This window comes from Eleutherodactylus coqui, chromosome 1 (genome assembly GCF_035609145.1).
Source record: "Eleutherodactylus coqui strain aEleCoq1 chromosome 1, aEleCoq1.hap1, whole genome shotgun sequence".
In the NCBI taxonomy this organism is placed as follows: domain Eukaryota; kingdom Metazoa; phylum Chordata; class Amphibia; order Anura; family Eleutherodactylidae; genus Eleutherodactylus; species Eleutherodactylus coqui.
Window position 1 is genome coordinate 127,648,132 of NC_089837.1, and position 15,330 is coordinate 127,663,461.

General features: G+C 43.7%; 1 protein-coding gene across 3 annotated transcripts in view; it reads left to right on the plus strand.

Moving 5' to 3' along the window:
* LEKR1 (leucine, glutamate and lysine rich 1) overlaps positions 1-15,330 on the plus strand; it is a 152,719-nt gene that overhangs the window by 129,462 nt on the left and 7,927 nt on the right. For all 3 annotated transcript variants that reach the window (XM_066600235.1, XM_066600251.1, XM_066600243.1), the window contains one exon: positions 5,216-5,380. In XM_066600235.1, the coding sequence (XP_066456332.1) occupies positions 5,216-5,380 (165 nt within the window). The remainder of the gene's footprint in view (positions 1-5,215; positions 5,381-15,330) is intronic.

The following is a 15,330-nucleotide window of genomic DNA, read 5'->3' on the forward strand; positions in this document are numbered from 1 at the left end:
ATTGCCATCAATGGGTCTGCCGCTGCTGCTGGCGGCCCCATTGAAAGCAATAGGATGCCGAAACCCCCGCAGTGATTTTCAGGGAAGGGCTTTAAATATAAGCCCTTCCCTGAAAAATCCTTCCTAGCTGTAGTAAAAAATAAAAAAATATATATACTTACCTCTCCGCCACTGCCGGGGCTCAGGCGCGTCTAGCCGCTTGGTCTCTAGCACTATTATGAAGTTCTTTCAGCAGGTAGGGATTTAAAATTGAATTTAATGATTGGCTGAGCGCTCAGCCAATCAGACGTAGCCCTTTCAGCAGGTGGGGATTTTAAATGAGACCTTAGGCTACTTTCACACTTGCATTTTGACTTTCACTTACAATTCGTCTATCTGTTCCATTTTTGGAAAAGAAAAATGGAATTAAACCTTTCTTTATTTTCCCCATTGATTTCAATAGGCTTTAGAAAAAAATAAAATGTTCTTAGTTTGCTTCTGTTTCGTTATGTTTGCACTTCTTTTACCGGAACAAGCAGAGCTGCAGACTGCACTATTTATTCTATTTTAAACTACAGAAAAATAATGAGACGGAAGCAAACTAAAAGCATTCCATGTTTTTCAAAACTCACTGAAATCAACGGGGATAAAGGGGAAACATTTTATTCTGTTTTCCTTTGATTCCATTTTTCTGTTCTAAAAACGGAACAGAGACAGAATTGTGTCTGAAAGTCAAACGCGGGTGTGAAAGCCGCCTTAGGCTACATTCACACGGTCGATATTCTCATTGTGAGACGCACAAAACATGCACCAATATGAACTACATTCTTATGAATGCACTTATACACATTAGCGATTTTTTTTTCCCGCTTGCAGCGATGCGGCAAGGATATAAATTGTTGCATGTTCTATCTTTTGATGTTCCCTCAGAGCGCCTTGCCCATTGTTTTCAATGGGACCTTAAAAGACATCGCATGGCGCTCACATGTACGATCACCTTATGCGCCTGAGGATTGCAATTTCACAAAAATGATCTGATGCGGTTTTGAACATTGGCATGAAAATCGCACGTTGGCAAGCGCAATATGGGGCTAAGTTTCTCGGTTCGTTATCACTCTCACTCGTTTGAATCGTAGCCTTATTTGTATTCCGAGGTAGCAAATCCCTACATATCTAGTCCTGCTCTCCTCGGAGAAGCAGATATAGCTGTATCCAGTCTTGCCAATGCCCTATGATCCATGAGCCAAGATCAGATTGATACATTGTTGCAAACTGTCAGAGCTTTTTGTGAAGCTACTGATGTGCTTAGCTCACAGAGCATTGCCTGGATACAATTGTAACTTCTCAGACTTGGATGTGTTTGCGGTCTGTGAATGAAAGCAACACAGTTCTCGTTCCCTGACCGCAAACGAATATCTTAGGCTGCCTGTCCATGGGCGTAGCAGTATCCGTCGTGGGAGCCGCCGCCCGGGAGCAGGAGCCGCCGCCTGGGAGCAGGAGCCGTCAGGCTTATCTAATAGATAGGCTGACCGTGGAGGACCACAGAGCATCGTGGCAAATCGCAGCATGCTGCGATTTGCCGGCCGCGAGCGGAGAATCGCAAAGATTCTCCGCTCATGGACAGCTCTCTCCATAGCAACAGTATGGAGAGCTTGAACTGCGTTCCCCTCGGCCGGATTAACACCGCTGGGAACGCAATTCAAACTCGTCCGTGGACAGGCAGCCTTAGGGATTTTCAGACGACAGTATTAGTACGTGTTGTTGTGTGTAAAATATTTGTGTGCAAAACACAGAGAATATAATTTATTTTAATAGGGATATTCTCGTGAACGTATTTTGCGCGGGTATTTCCTATGCGCACAAAAAGAAGGACCTGCTCTGTTTTCCTGCGTATTTGTGCACTAAGGGCCCCATAGAAGTGTATAGGTGGTGCGCAAATAGGCTGCACATAGGCTGCCAATACCCCCACAAATGCACAATATGCTACACAAAACAAAGAACACATCTGGACCTCATTAGGCTAATTAGCCTTTTAAGTTTGCACACGGAATTAAACATGCCATGTGTAAGCAAAAAATACAGTACCTTGCACTGATAGGTGCACAATAATGACTCATTCATGCGCAAATACGTTGTGCTAAATAAGGCGAGTGTATTTGCGCATACGGTCGTCTGAAGCCGCCCTTAAAAGGGGGAGCAATTGCAACACAAAGTATATTAAAAAGTTGTAGAACTGTTCATTAGTTATAGAGTGATTAGGCTGTCGTAACCTCCAATCTTATAACCCCTTTAATATGCTGTTCAGGGTCTCTAGAAAGCCAGGTGACAATAAGATGCCTACTAGTGATAGCCTTCATTAAAAGTCTAGTATGTATTTTAGGCTACCTACACACGGGCGAACGTGATATTGGGTCATTCACGTGTGATTTACCCGCGGATTTAACCTCGCATCGCATTTGTGAAATTCCAATCCTCTAATGCGAGTTTCACATTGATTTCAATGAGAAACCTCACATCATACTCGCATGCACATTGGACGGCATCCGAGTGCCATGCAATGTATTTAAAGTATCATTAAAATCAGGGGCGTAACTATAGCGGGTGCAGGGGGTGCGGTTGCACCCGGGCCCAGGAGCCTTAGGGGGCCCATAAGGCCTCTCTTCTGCATATAGGGAGCCCAGTACTATGAATAAAGTATAGTTGGGGGCCCTGTTACAGGTTTTGCATCGGGGCCCAGAAGCTTCAAGTTATGCCTGTGATTGAAATCAATGGGTGATGCTTTCCAAGGAACACAAAGAGATAGGACATGTCACAATGCTTTCCTGCACTGCATCGCTCGTGTCTATGATTCCATTCAAAAGAAAGAGGTTCATATTTGCACGAGATTTGTGCGTCTCACAACGCACAAATTTTGCATGATTTTCACGGCCATGTGAAAGCGGCCTCAGCGTGAAATATAAGACGACGTAAGTTTCCACATATATATTTGAGCAGCACGACAACTTTTCTGGCTGCTAATATTGAGAACACATCGCTACTGTGCCATTAATAATGTAAACTACATTTTGTACATTATTGATGCTGGAGACGCATTATCCCTGCCTTGTCTGTTAGCACAACTGAAACACAATGTTTACTCAGCTTTCTAAACAGATTCAGGTTTTTTCCCTTTCCTCTACCAACACTTGATTTATGGCATGACATTGCACATTGAGCTTCAAATTGTGTGGAAATAAAGCAGTTTACATATACAGTTAAGGTTTGTGTTGGTGTATCACATATATGTTATGACTTAGAATGGAGATTAACACCAGTAAGCCAAGTTCCTTCTGGTTTATCTATGGTTGTAGTCATGTTTTTTAACTACTAAATATTCCAAGAAGCACCTGGAGATAGTTATCACAGTACCACATAAAGGCCCATTTGGACCCAACGATTCTCACTCAAAATTCGCTCCAAGCCATCTTTTGAGCAAGAATCGTTGGGTCTAAATGCACGGATATCATGCAGTTTTCGTGCACAAGTCTTTCCTCATTCAATTCTAGTTTTCTTGAATTGAGCGATGAACTCTTATCAGCGGTGCAGCTATTATCACAGTTGGCAGCGCTGATAAGATTCTTTAGGCTCCTGTCCCACTGCTAGATCACAGCGGGACGCAAGCTGTAAGCACGGAGAACAATACAGCTGTTTGCTTATGCAAAACAGCTGTATTGTTTGCCGAGCGATAGTAGCGGTATCCCGCTCCGCCGCCTTAGCTCTTAAGTAGTTACTTAGCTACTATAAACTATGCAAAGATGATCGCTCAAAACTGTCACCCAAACTGTCGTTCGAGTGACTTTTGAGCGATCATCTGTCAGTGTAAATGGGGTCTAAGCAAAGGGGCATAATCCTTCGGAAAGAGCATTCTGTAGATTGAAAAAAGGACTTTTCTCCTAGAAAATTTTGTTCACTAACAAAATCTGTCAACTGCTCTACAATAATACAGTGAAGAGACTCTGAGAAGTCAAAGCTTTGCATGAAAAATGTCCTTCAACCAAAACATAAAAGTAGGCTGCTAGTAAATCAGCAGAGGGTGAAGTTTAGTAATTATGTTTAATTTACAGTGATATTGGCTTTTCCATATTAAGTTGCGATAGCCAACAGTAATAACAGAAAATGCATCCTTAGTACAGCTAAATACACTAATGCGCGTGAAAAAAGCAACTTTCATTCTTATACACTCATACCCTTAGGCTTTTTACCCATGAGCGTATATTAGCCGGCCGTTTTCACGACCGGCTGATATACGAGGTGACCTGATCCATTGAATTCCAATGCATCAGATCACGTGGCCGTATTCCTGAGACGTAAAAGCGCCTGGCCAGGCCAATATAGCGCTGGGCGTTTTTATGTTGGGCCCAAAAGATAGTCCTTGTCCACAGCTAGCAATGAGAGGAGGCGGGCCGGTGCTTAGCCCCGCCCCTGTCCTGCCCTCTCCTATTGCAAAGAACGAGTGGGGAGGAGAGGACAGGTGAGCCTGCATGGGGGAGGAGAGTAGAGGGAGGTAGTTTAGCCACGCTGCTAAACTCCCTCACACCTGCGGCTGCTGCCGTGGGCTCCTATATGAGCCCATGCAGCGGCCAACATATTCCAGCCCAAAAGATAGTTCCAAGACTATCTTTTGGGCCTGACGTAAAAACGCCAGGTGCTATATTAGCCGTCCGGGTGCTTTTACGTCTCAGGAATACGGCCATGTGATCTGATGCATTTGAAACCAATGCATCAGATCACAGCGTATATCAGCCGGCCGTGAAAACGGTCGGCTGATATGCGCTCGTGAAAATGGTCGGCTGATATGTGCTCGTTGGAAAGAAGCCTCGAGAGTTCCACAGTCTCACTGTGGAATGTACCCAATGGTTTTATGTACCCAATTACTTCAATGGGAGTTTTAAATGACATCAGTTGGGACACCTTCCATTTTTTTCATGCATGTGAAAAACAGATTGCAATTGAATGACACTTGCATGTTAAAATGCAAAAATTGATGAACAATTCACATATACTTGCAGTGAAATCAATCAGTTCTTCACTAACCAAAACCGAGCTCATCCATGTGAATAATTCAGGTTGACATGAGATCTGGTGACTGAGATAAAAAGTTGTCTGTCATATAATGAAGGTATGAAGTAACAATGAAAAGTATTGTCTGTTTCTGCCATGTCAGCATATTGTACGGGGTTTTTCTTTCTCTCTAAAGATACAGAATGAATTGGAAAATCAACACCAAAAATATTTATTAAAACTTGAGGAAACTAAGAAACAACTCAGTGAAGAAGCAAATATGGAGTTGGAGATTGAGAGACAAAAACATGAAGAAATGATAAAGAATTTTCAAAACAGGAATGAGGCGCTAGAGAGAAAGGTGAGTTGTTCTATTCACATGATTTGGTTGCTTTGAGACAACTTCCATACCTGCAGCCAAAGGAGCTCAGGAGTTCTCAGCTACAAAATAAAAGTTTCCATTCTTTACCTGTTTTTTTTTTTTTTTTTAGATAACATAAACTATGGAAAGCGCAGCCCATTGTACACAAGCGGAAAATTGCTCGCGTTTCTCCACTCATGTCGAAAAATTGTGGCATGCCGCTATTTGCCACGATTCTCTGTGATTAACCAATCATTAAGATAGGTTTATCGCGGAAAATCGCAGTAACATTAGTGCTCTCCCGCGGTGGAATATCGTTCGCGATATTCCGTCCCGCCCGTGGGCACTCAGCCTAAGTCGTTTTACAGCCAACATAAAGAGACCTCATAGTGTATGATCCCTCTTTTACAGTTCTGTAGAGTAGCAGCTTTGCAAACAGATGTTGGACATCAGGTGAACCCCGTAAAGTGATCTGTCTTCCTAAATGCAAGATATACAGAGCCTACTGAGTTCTATGTATATCATAGAGGAAATGGCAATGCCTTTCTTTCTTGGCCACTTGTTCACCGGGAGGCAATTCTTGTGAAGGAGCTGCTGCGGTGTAACTAGACCCATGATCATTCTAAGAGCCCATTCACACACTTGTTTTTGCAGTCTGTGTGCTGTTCATGTCTTTCATGGAGCACACACTTACCCTTTGTAACCTCACAGATGAGTGTAGGACGTGCGAATTTGCACTGCACCTTGAACAGTACATGGACAGGGTTGTGCCTGAGAATCTCGGGTGCAACTCATACACAGTCGCCCAGATGTGATAAATGTTAACGGGCAGTTGAAAGGAAAATCTATATATGTTTCCTGGCCAGGGGAGGCTTGATGCTGACACGCATTGCTGTGAACAGTTTTACACCATGTGACAACAGCACTTTCTCAAAATGGTATACGGGTGGTGCACATCCTATCCTGCTGCCAAGTCGAATGATACAGAGTCTTCAATTTAAGTACAGCACTCCATTTCTATATTCATTAAAGTAGTGATTGTACAAGATAGTAGCACAGTTACAGGCTGTGAGTGCAAGTTCCCTGTTAAGTCTATATGGTGGACTGAGTAACCTCTAAGCATTGTGTGGCTGAGAATGGTGCCATAGCAAGGAGCCGGGAGGAGTCTGTAATTGAAAGTAGCGCAAGGAAGTGGGGTGACTCTGGCTCTAAATGCATGTACAGTTAGGGACTAGAGATGAGCGAGCATACTCGTTAAGGCGATTTACTCGAGAGAGCATTGACTTTTTCGAGTACCTGCTGGCTCGTCCGTGAAGATTCGGGGAGACTGCGGGGGGCGGCGTGAGGCGGTGGAGGGGAGCAGGGTGGAGAGTGAGAGAGATCTCTCTCTCCCTCCCGATCCCCTCCGCAACCCCCTGTGCCCCCCCCCCCCCCCCCCCGAATCTTCAGGGACGAGCCAGCAGGTACTCGAAAAAGGCGATGCTCTCTCGAGTAAATCGCCTTAACGAGTATGCTCGCTCATCTCTATTAGGCACCTTTCACAAGGGACGGAATTACGGATGCAGAATTGTAGACAAGTTTTAAGCCATTTTTAATTCTGCATCAAAATCCACAGGTAGCCTATTGATTTTAGTGTTGAGTTTACAGAGGCTTGTGGTGCATTCTGTGGCGTAATTCCGTCCCATGTGAAAGGTCCCTCAGGAGGACCTGCTACCAGTGCTGTGATAGTGTCAGCCTGAACCAGCAAGATATGCCAAAGCCATTAATTTGCTCCACCAACAAATAAAAGATTTTTAACCATTTATTCAACATGTACTGGGAAGCGTCCGGTCATTAGGCCTAAGACTTTGTTTAACTTTGTTTTACACTTTTGGATCCACTGCACCAATCCAATACCAGTACAAATACTCGTTTGCATGAGCAAATGGTATTAAGTGGTTGGGAAATTTGTCTTCGATTTTACACGTTTTTATTACTGTCACATCTGTCAATCATTTAATGTGAAAGAACAGTGCCTAGGAGATATTTGCATACCATCAATATAAAGAAAATGAAATAATTATGTCCAACCTTTGGAATCTTTTTGAATTTAACAATCAGGGAAATAAATCTGCTAATTTATTTAAGGTGTTAATCAAATAGCGTAAAAAGAAAAAGTTGAACATGTTGCTGGGATAGTATGAAGTGAGCCGGGTCGTGTATTGGTTCCACTGAACATCTGTTAGTAGCCTAATATAACTGAAAGGAAGTAATAACTAAAATGCAGTGCAACGATGATGAGGGCCTCAGGTAAATTCAGGTTTGGAGATTGCTAACAAGTCTACTAAACAACACATGTTCATGTTCACAGCTCATTCATCTGGCAGGGCTGATATAAAGTTGATGCTGTCCAGTTCCTGTGTAATTTTCCAACATTTCCTGTTGTGATTCTGTGTTCTTACAGGCCCTGGTCTAAGCACCTTCACCAGTTTCCTTGAAGTGGTGGTGCAATAAAGAACAATCTCTTTTGCTAAAGCAGCTGCCCTTGAATATTGTTCCCCTAGCTTATAAATATTGAATTTATTGGCACCCACCAAAATCAATTTAAAGGTTATGGAAACCTTTGTGCATGAATAATAAATACACATATGCCTTAGGCTAACTTCACATGGGCGGTCGCGATATGGGGCCATGAATCCCGTCCCCATATCGTGCTCGCCTTCCATGTGAAAACCCCATGGATGCAAGGCGTTTTCATGTGAAAACAGCCTTGCATCACTTCAGGGATGAAGGGATTCCCCCACTGCATCTGTCATAGCCATGGTAGAGGATCGCGGAGTTCTCCTATTGCTTTCAATGGGGCCGGTGCTGCCGCCACCGGATCCATTGAAAGCAATGGGGCTGCGATGCAAGATCACACAGCCAGATAGAACACACACGGCCGGCTGCTATTGTAGTCAATGAAAGCCGTCCGTCACGCTATACTTCCGCCATAGCACAGCAGAAGTATCGTCATCTGACACTGCCGGCGCATCATGCACTGTACTGAGCATGCATGCCAGCCCTCCATGCCGGACGTGGACAGAGGATCCGGCGTGGTAACTATGTGGGTTTTTGGGGGCGCCGTGGCGGACTCTGCTGCAATATTCCACTGGCGGAGTTCGTCACAGCCGTGGGCATGAGCCCTTCGGGGCTCTTTCACACGAGCGTATATCGTCCGCTGTTTTCACGGGCAGCCGATATACGCTACGATTTGATGCATTGAATTCCAATGCATCAGTTCACATGGCCGGTCAATATAGCATCGGCACTTTCACGCCAGGCTGAAAAGATAGTCCTCGAACTATCTTTCCGGGAGGAATACGTCGGCCATTGCATGGGCTCCTATGGGAGCCAATGACAGTGGCCGGAAATGGGAGGTGGGAGGGAGTTTAGCCGTGTGATTGCTAAACTCCCTCCCTCTTCTCTCCTCCCCTCCGGCTGTTTGTAATGGGAGGGGGCAGAGCTAAGTTTTTGGCTTAAACATGGCTTTTGAGGGATCATTTTGCATAATCTACTAATTGGTACTAATGCCTATTAGTACCAATTAGTAGAGTGTGAGCTGCTGGGAGCTGAATTTATTCAGAGGACTGATTGCTATTCTCTGAATAAATGCCTTTTGTTCTGCCAGCAGGGCTGACAGCTGAGAACAGCTGAGACATGCAATCAACTGTTCTCAGCAGTCCCCAGGCAGAACACAGCATGCGGTCCATCGTATCAGCTGTTCTGCTGAATGATGGATTTCAAGCCGAACTGATGACCGTCGTTCGGCAGAAAACTGAAAGATGAGCACATTTACACTCAACAATTATTGCTCAAAAGATGGCTTTTGAGCGAATTTTGAGCGATAATCGTTGTGCCTAAATGGGCCTTAAGACGCAAACGGGCTCAGTCACTAAGCGGTTAATGATGTGCTTGGTTTAGTATGGTAAAACGTGCTGACCAGTTCCCTTTAAGTGTGATCGACCTCATTGGCTTCTAGGGCATATCTGAGAAGGTTGTTAGGATATATGGCGACCACTCACCATGATTTTACAGTTTATACATAGAGTTAGCTTCCATACAGAGTTGTATTAGAGAACATACTGTATGTATCGAACAAGCGTGAATATTTGCTTCTGTCATATCACATATAGTAAATGTCAGCCAAATCTGACACATAAAATAAAAAAGGCACACACAAAAATGGATATATGCCAGTGGAAACATGGTGATACAGAATCCACAGTTGCATATTTTCTCATTGCCAATTGAAGTAAACAGATTGAGATTCCAGTCCTGAACTCAAAAGTCAAATCACTGTGAATGAGCAATGAAAATATAACGATGCAACGTCTCTCAGCTTCTCTGACCATATTGTAGTCTGCTTCTTGCAATGTGTTACATGGCTCTTCTCCTCGGTATTTGCCTTTGGCTTCTAGTAAAACTCAGTTGACTTTCTGAATTGTTCAAAAGCAAGGTTTTTGAAGGTTACTCATGAGTTAGTATATTTCCTTTAATATATCACTGGGCTCTGTTTCCTATTAACTGCATGTTGTGGTCAAGCAGACTGCAGTTCCTTGTTTGAACATGGTTTGTCATTGTGTAGGCAAGTACTCATATCCTGGGAATTATAGCCAGTAGCTCTACTGCCCTCAAGACATTTCCAGACCATTTTGGCATCAATTGAAGAACTGTCACATAGCTTTACATAGTTCTGGAAGGGTATGTAATTTCTGCTTGTGTAAAATACATAGTAGGTATGAGGAGGCTTATAAAGTCATGCATGCTCCTCTGGGAAATCTAGTGTACAAATAGGAGCAGGTCAGTGTTCCATCTTCATTATCTGTATATTTCCCAGAGGAGCATGGATGGCCTTATAATTCTCCTCAGTCACCACCTAGGTGCTCTCTTTAAGGAGAGATGATACCTATCCCAAATAAGAGCTGGTATAATACCTCTGAAGCGCCGCCTATTGGAATGCAGCTTCTCTATACCTTAATGTCAGACCTTCTAACAGGCCTTGTAACATAACTGGGAATATAAGCCAAAGCCAGGGTCTTCTCTGGAAGGAAGAGATAAGCCATGCACCGACAGCTGTTTGGGGATGGGGTGCCTCTCATCAGTGTGCAGTAGGTTTGCTGGAGATGTGGGTCTGCAGGGGAATAGTTACTCCTTGTGAAGAGCACCTAGAACGTGTGAGGATACATATGGCCATGCATGCTCCTCTGGGAAATATAATATGCAAATTGAACAATGCCACTCCAGCTTTATACATGTAACGTATTGGTCTCTCGGTACACTGCAGCATAAGAAGCAAAATATTGCACTCATCTGTATTTAACATTGTGTTAAAAGACACTGAGAAATGCAAGATAATAGTATTTCAGACATTCTGTGTTCCAATGGGAAACACCTGTTTATTGGACCAATAAATGAGGAGCTTTCCAAATGACATATGTCTAGCATTTGAAGATATGGTATTGTGTCCCCAACCAATCAAATGTTACTTGAGCTCACAAATAATTCCATTGGAAAACGGTGGGACAAATACTCGAGCGAGTATCCTCCTTTTCGAGTATCTGCCTGCTCGTCCGCAAAGATTCGGGTGGCGGCAGGGGGCGGGGGGGAACGTGAAGGAGATCTCTCTCTCTCCTCCCCCACGCTCACTCCCGCAACCCAACGCTCACCCCCGCCAGCACCCAAATCTTTGCGGATGAGCAGGCAGGTACTCGAAAAGGAAGATACTCGCTTGAGTATTTGTCCTTATCGAGTATGCTCGCTCATCTCTAATTGTCTCAAATTGTTTCTGTATATTCTTGGGATACTCCATAGATAAGAGATACTATGTGTCAACTATGATACAACAATAATAATACTTTGTCCTAAGGCCCCAAATGGCATATAAATTGTCATTGTTCCTATCTTTAGTCTTCTCGTCTGCCTTTGTAAAGCTGGCAATGCACATTAGTTGAATGTCAACTAAACCCATTGATCTCAGCAGAACTGACAGACCATGTAATATGTATGGGGGTGTTCCAACTCTGTCCAACCGTGTGTATCAAGAGAAAGAAGGGTCAGGCATGTTGGATTCATAGGCATCTGCCAGTGGCTTAAGGCACCTTTACACTGGACAACTTATGCGCCCAACAGTCTTCCCAATGACTGTCACTCTTGTGCTTTCACACAAGCAATACTCATTCAGTGAATGGAGGTGGAGCATGCCAGAGATCTTACGGCAACCCTCCTCTATACACATTCAACAGACAGTTGTTAAGAGATTGATGGATGCCTATTTACATTGAGCGAGAAGGCGATCACTAGTCGCTTTGAGTTCTCACGCATTACCCTGTCGAGGGCTGTGTGTGCATGACATATCTATAACCAAAAATTTCTGTTTCAAGAGATTATTCAGGAGATAATCGCCCTGTGTAAAGGTACCATAAATACCGGCATATAAAATGACCTTTTAACCACGGAGAATCTTCTCCAAAGTCGGGGGTCGTCTTATACGCCGGGTATAAGCTGTAGAAAAAAATAAAAAACAATACTCACCTCCCACAGCGTTCTGCGGCACTGCTGCAGGTTGTCGCTCCCTTGAAATCCCCGCCTCCAGAAAGCTAATGCTCTGATTTGGTAACTCAGGCGGCGTCAGCCAATGAAAGCTGGCGCTGCGTTAGCCAATTACAGCCCTTCAATGACATCATTGAATGACTGTGATTGGCTAACTCAGGCGGCATCAGCCAATGAAAGCTGGCGCTGCGTTAGCCAATCACAGCCATTCAATGATGTCATTGAATGGCTGTGATTGGCTGACGCCACCTGATTTAGCCAATCAGAGCATTAGCTTTCTGGAGGAGGGGATTTCAAGCCCCATATCTAGAAAGCAATGCTCTGTTAGCGAGGAGGAGGGAGCGACAGCCTGCAGCAGCGCCACAGAACGCCGTGGGAGGGGAGTATTGTTTTTTTTTCTTCCTACACCGTATTCCCGGTGTATAAGTCGAAAGATGGGGGGGTCGTCTTATATGCATAGTTGTCTTATACGCCGGAAAATACGGTACCTCTACTCCCCTTCTCCATTGAGAATACATGCATGCTTGACCAAGCCCAGCATACATGTACATGGCTGAGATGGGAGGAATAGCTGTGGGCTGAATGAGCATTGAACTAACAACTATCTTAGGTGTCTGGACAGCTTAAGTCTCATTCTTCACTGAAATTTGAAAGCCCTCTATCCATGATCCAGATGGTCTCATCCAGATCTGGGAATAGTGCAGAACACATAACTGTGAGAAACAGATAAAACAGAATTGAGATATAAAGATGAATTAAAAATATATATATATTATTAGTGGAAGGCTGCACCCAGGGCAATAAATGGGACTCCTTGAGCTATTTTTATGTAACCACTATGCACTTTTTGTAATCCAACTTGTCATTCTCCGCAGCTGAATTGCTCCTGGATATTTCTGCCTGACAGCCTTCATTTTATTTTCCTTCCTGAAAGAATTCTTTGAATGAAGAAATGTCGGTGATGCTTTGTGACTCACTTATATGTCTAGTTTATACTAAATAGATTAGTAATATTAGTCTGCAGTGTTCATACAGAAGTTTTCCAACACCACTTATTTATACAGACCATAATTCCAGACACTTGGTTGGCTAACCTCAGCCATAGTTTAATGAGTTTTTTTGTTATTTTACCCCATTTTCTACACTTACAAAAATTGTTGTGTGTCTAAGATAACACCTTTAATATACATTTACATAATTATATAATTGCAATCTATAATTCCAATAAATCCAGCCCCGGATACGTCCCTCCTGTTCCCTGTTCCTATGACTCCACTGCATCGTATATTCTGTACTTATCTGGACTGGACCACTATTCACCTTTAATATTGTCAAAGCTTGGAACAACAAATTAAATGAGTTCAGTGAGCTGTGAATTGATCCACAGGGGAAACCAGCCCTGGTTTGTGTAGGGAGATTAAAAGGCTCGGTGGTGTACATCACTGTACATCTATCTACATTATGAAAAAATGGTTAATTTGTAAAAGGTTCTCCCAAAAATCAATATTAAAGATAGGTTCTTGAGTCGCCCCTGCCTGACAAGGTGTTAAAAATTATTTTTAGGGGTTTCCTAGGGGTGCCTGTATATGTGCAGGTTGGTTCAGTTTTTAACATAGTTTTTTTAAGCCCAAAACGAGTTGTAGATCATAACAAGAAATATAAAGGACAGATCCTACGTCACTTTTAAAAAAATCCTCTCCTGGTTTTGGCTTCAATAATCCAAAATCCGCAGCTCTAACTATGGATTTGGATGCAGATTTTAAGCAATTTTCAGTTGTGCATCAAAATTCACAGGTAGCCAGCCGATTGTTGCTTCATTTGTGAGCCTGCAGAAACTTGACGATGAACATACAGCATTTACATTGAAAGATTATCGTCCAGATTCCTGCAATCTATTGGGAATCTGAACTAATATTGTTCAGTGTAAAGGGGCCCATAGGTTTCTTTTGGATTGAATGATAATCGTTCAGATAATCATTAAAACGAGTGAAACTGAACTATAATAACAATGACTGGGAATTGAAAGCCAAGCCAGAATCCATACACAGGCAGCTGTTTCAGGGTGATTGCCCCTCAGTGTGCAGTATGTTTCTGGCTTGGCTAGTGATAAGGTACAGTTCATTCTCCCTTATTTGCACATAGGAATGTGAAACATTGAACAGCAAGAGAGTGAGAACTGCACAATTCTAAACAGGCTGCACGAACGCGAACAAGTTGATGATGATGTTACCAGCTTGTCCATTTGGGCAAATAAGAATAGTGAGATTCTCATTCTGTCTAAGGGCTCAATCACACGATGCGGCCGTGTTACTGCAGGATATGACGGCCGCACTGCAGGTGCCGGTCATGTGTTCTTTCTTTTGGCGGTGTAGAGTGTTGTCCGCACCTGCAATGCCGTCGTCTTCTTCTTGCAGTAACACGGGCGCATCGGCACCCGGATGCGTCTGTGTGACTGAGCCCTAAGCCAAAGATTCATATGCGCAGCGCATGAAACTTTGCCCATTCACTGGAGCAGCTGTGCTTGGAAAAGCGCAGCTGCTCTCTGAAGGTTCCCTCATCACTGTGGCTGAGCGCAATGATCAAGAATGGCTGTGATTGGTCCCTGCGTTCAGCCAGTCAGAGCTTCCAGGAGGCAGGGATTTTTCAATCCCTGGCCAGAAGAAATGAAGAACAGTGTCGGGTAAAGAACAAGTGCTGGAGCTGCCGGACAGCGCTTTTAGAAAATTTATTTTTTTTAATTATTTTTTCATGCAGCTAGGGGATATTTTCAGGGTAGGGCTTATATTTTAAGCCCTTCCTTGAAAATCCCGGTGGCGGTTGCCTTCAGCCCATTGCTTTCAATGGGACAGCAGCAGCACCAGCCCCATTGAAAGCAATGGAATAGCATCACGCTCCTCTGTGACAGCTGTGGCAGAGGATTCTTTCAGCCCCGTGGGGAGTCCCATCATCACTGAACACTGTGACAGTGCTGTCAGTGTTCAGTGATAAGGGGACTCCCTGCGTGGATTAACGGAACCCTCGGGGAGTCCCCTCATCCCCACAGGGACTAAGGAGTTAACAGTGGGACATTTAAAATGTGCTACTGTCCAGAAGCACCTTTTAAACGTCCTGCTGTAAGCAGCAGGGAAGCTATTGCCAGCGCAGGAGTTTCCATTAACTCCGGCCCCAACAGGAGTCAATGAAAACTTTTGCAAAACGTACACAAAAAATAGTGCATGTCCTTTTTTTTTTTTAGGTTTGCGCTGTTTTGTGCTTCAAATTCTGTGCATATGAACGCTTCTATAGGAACACATTGGTTCTTTTAGAAGCATGCATTATTTGCGCACAAAACACACACTCTTCTGAAAAGGGCCATTAGTCATATATCACTGTAGCAAAGT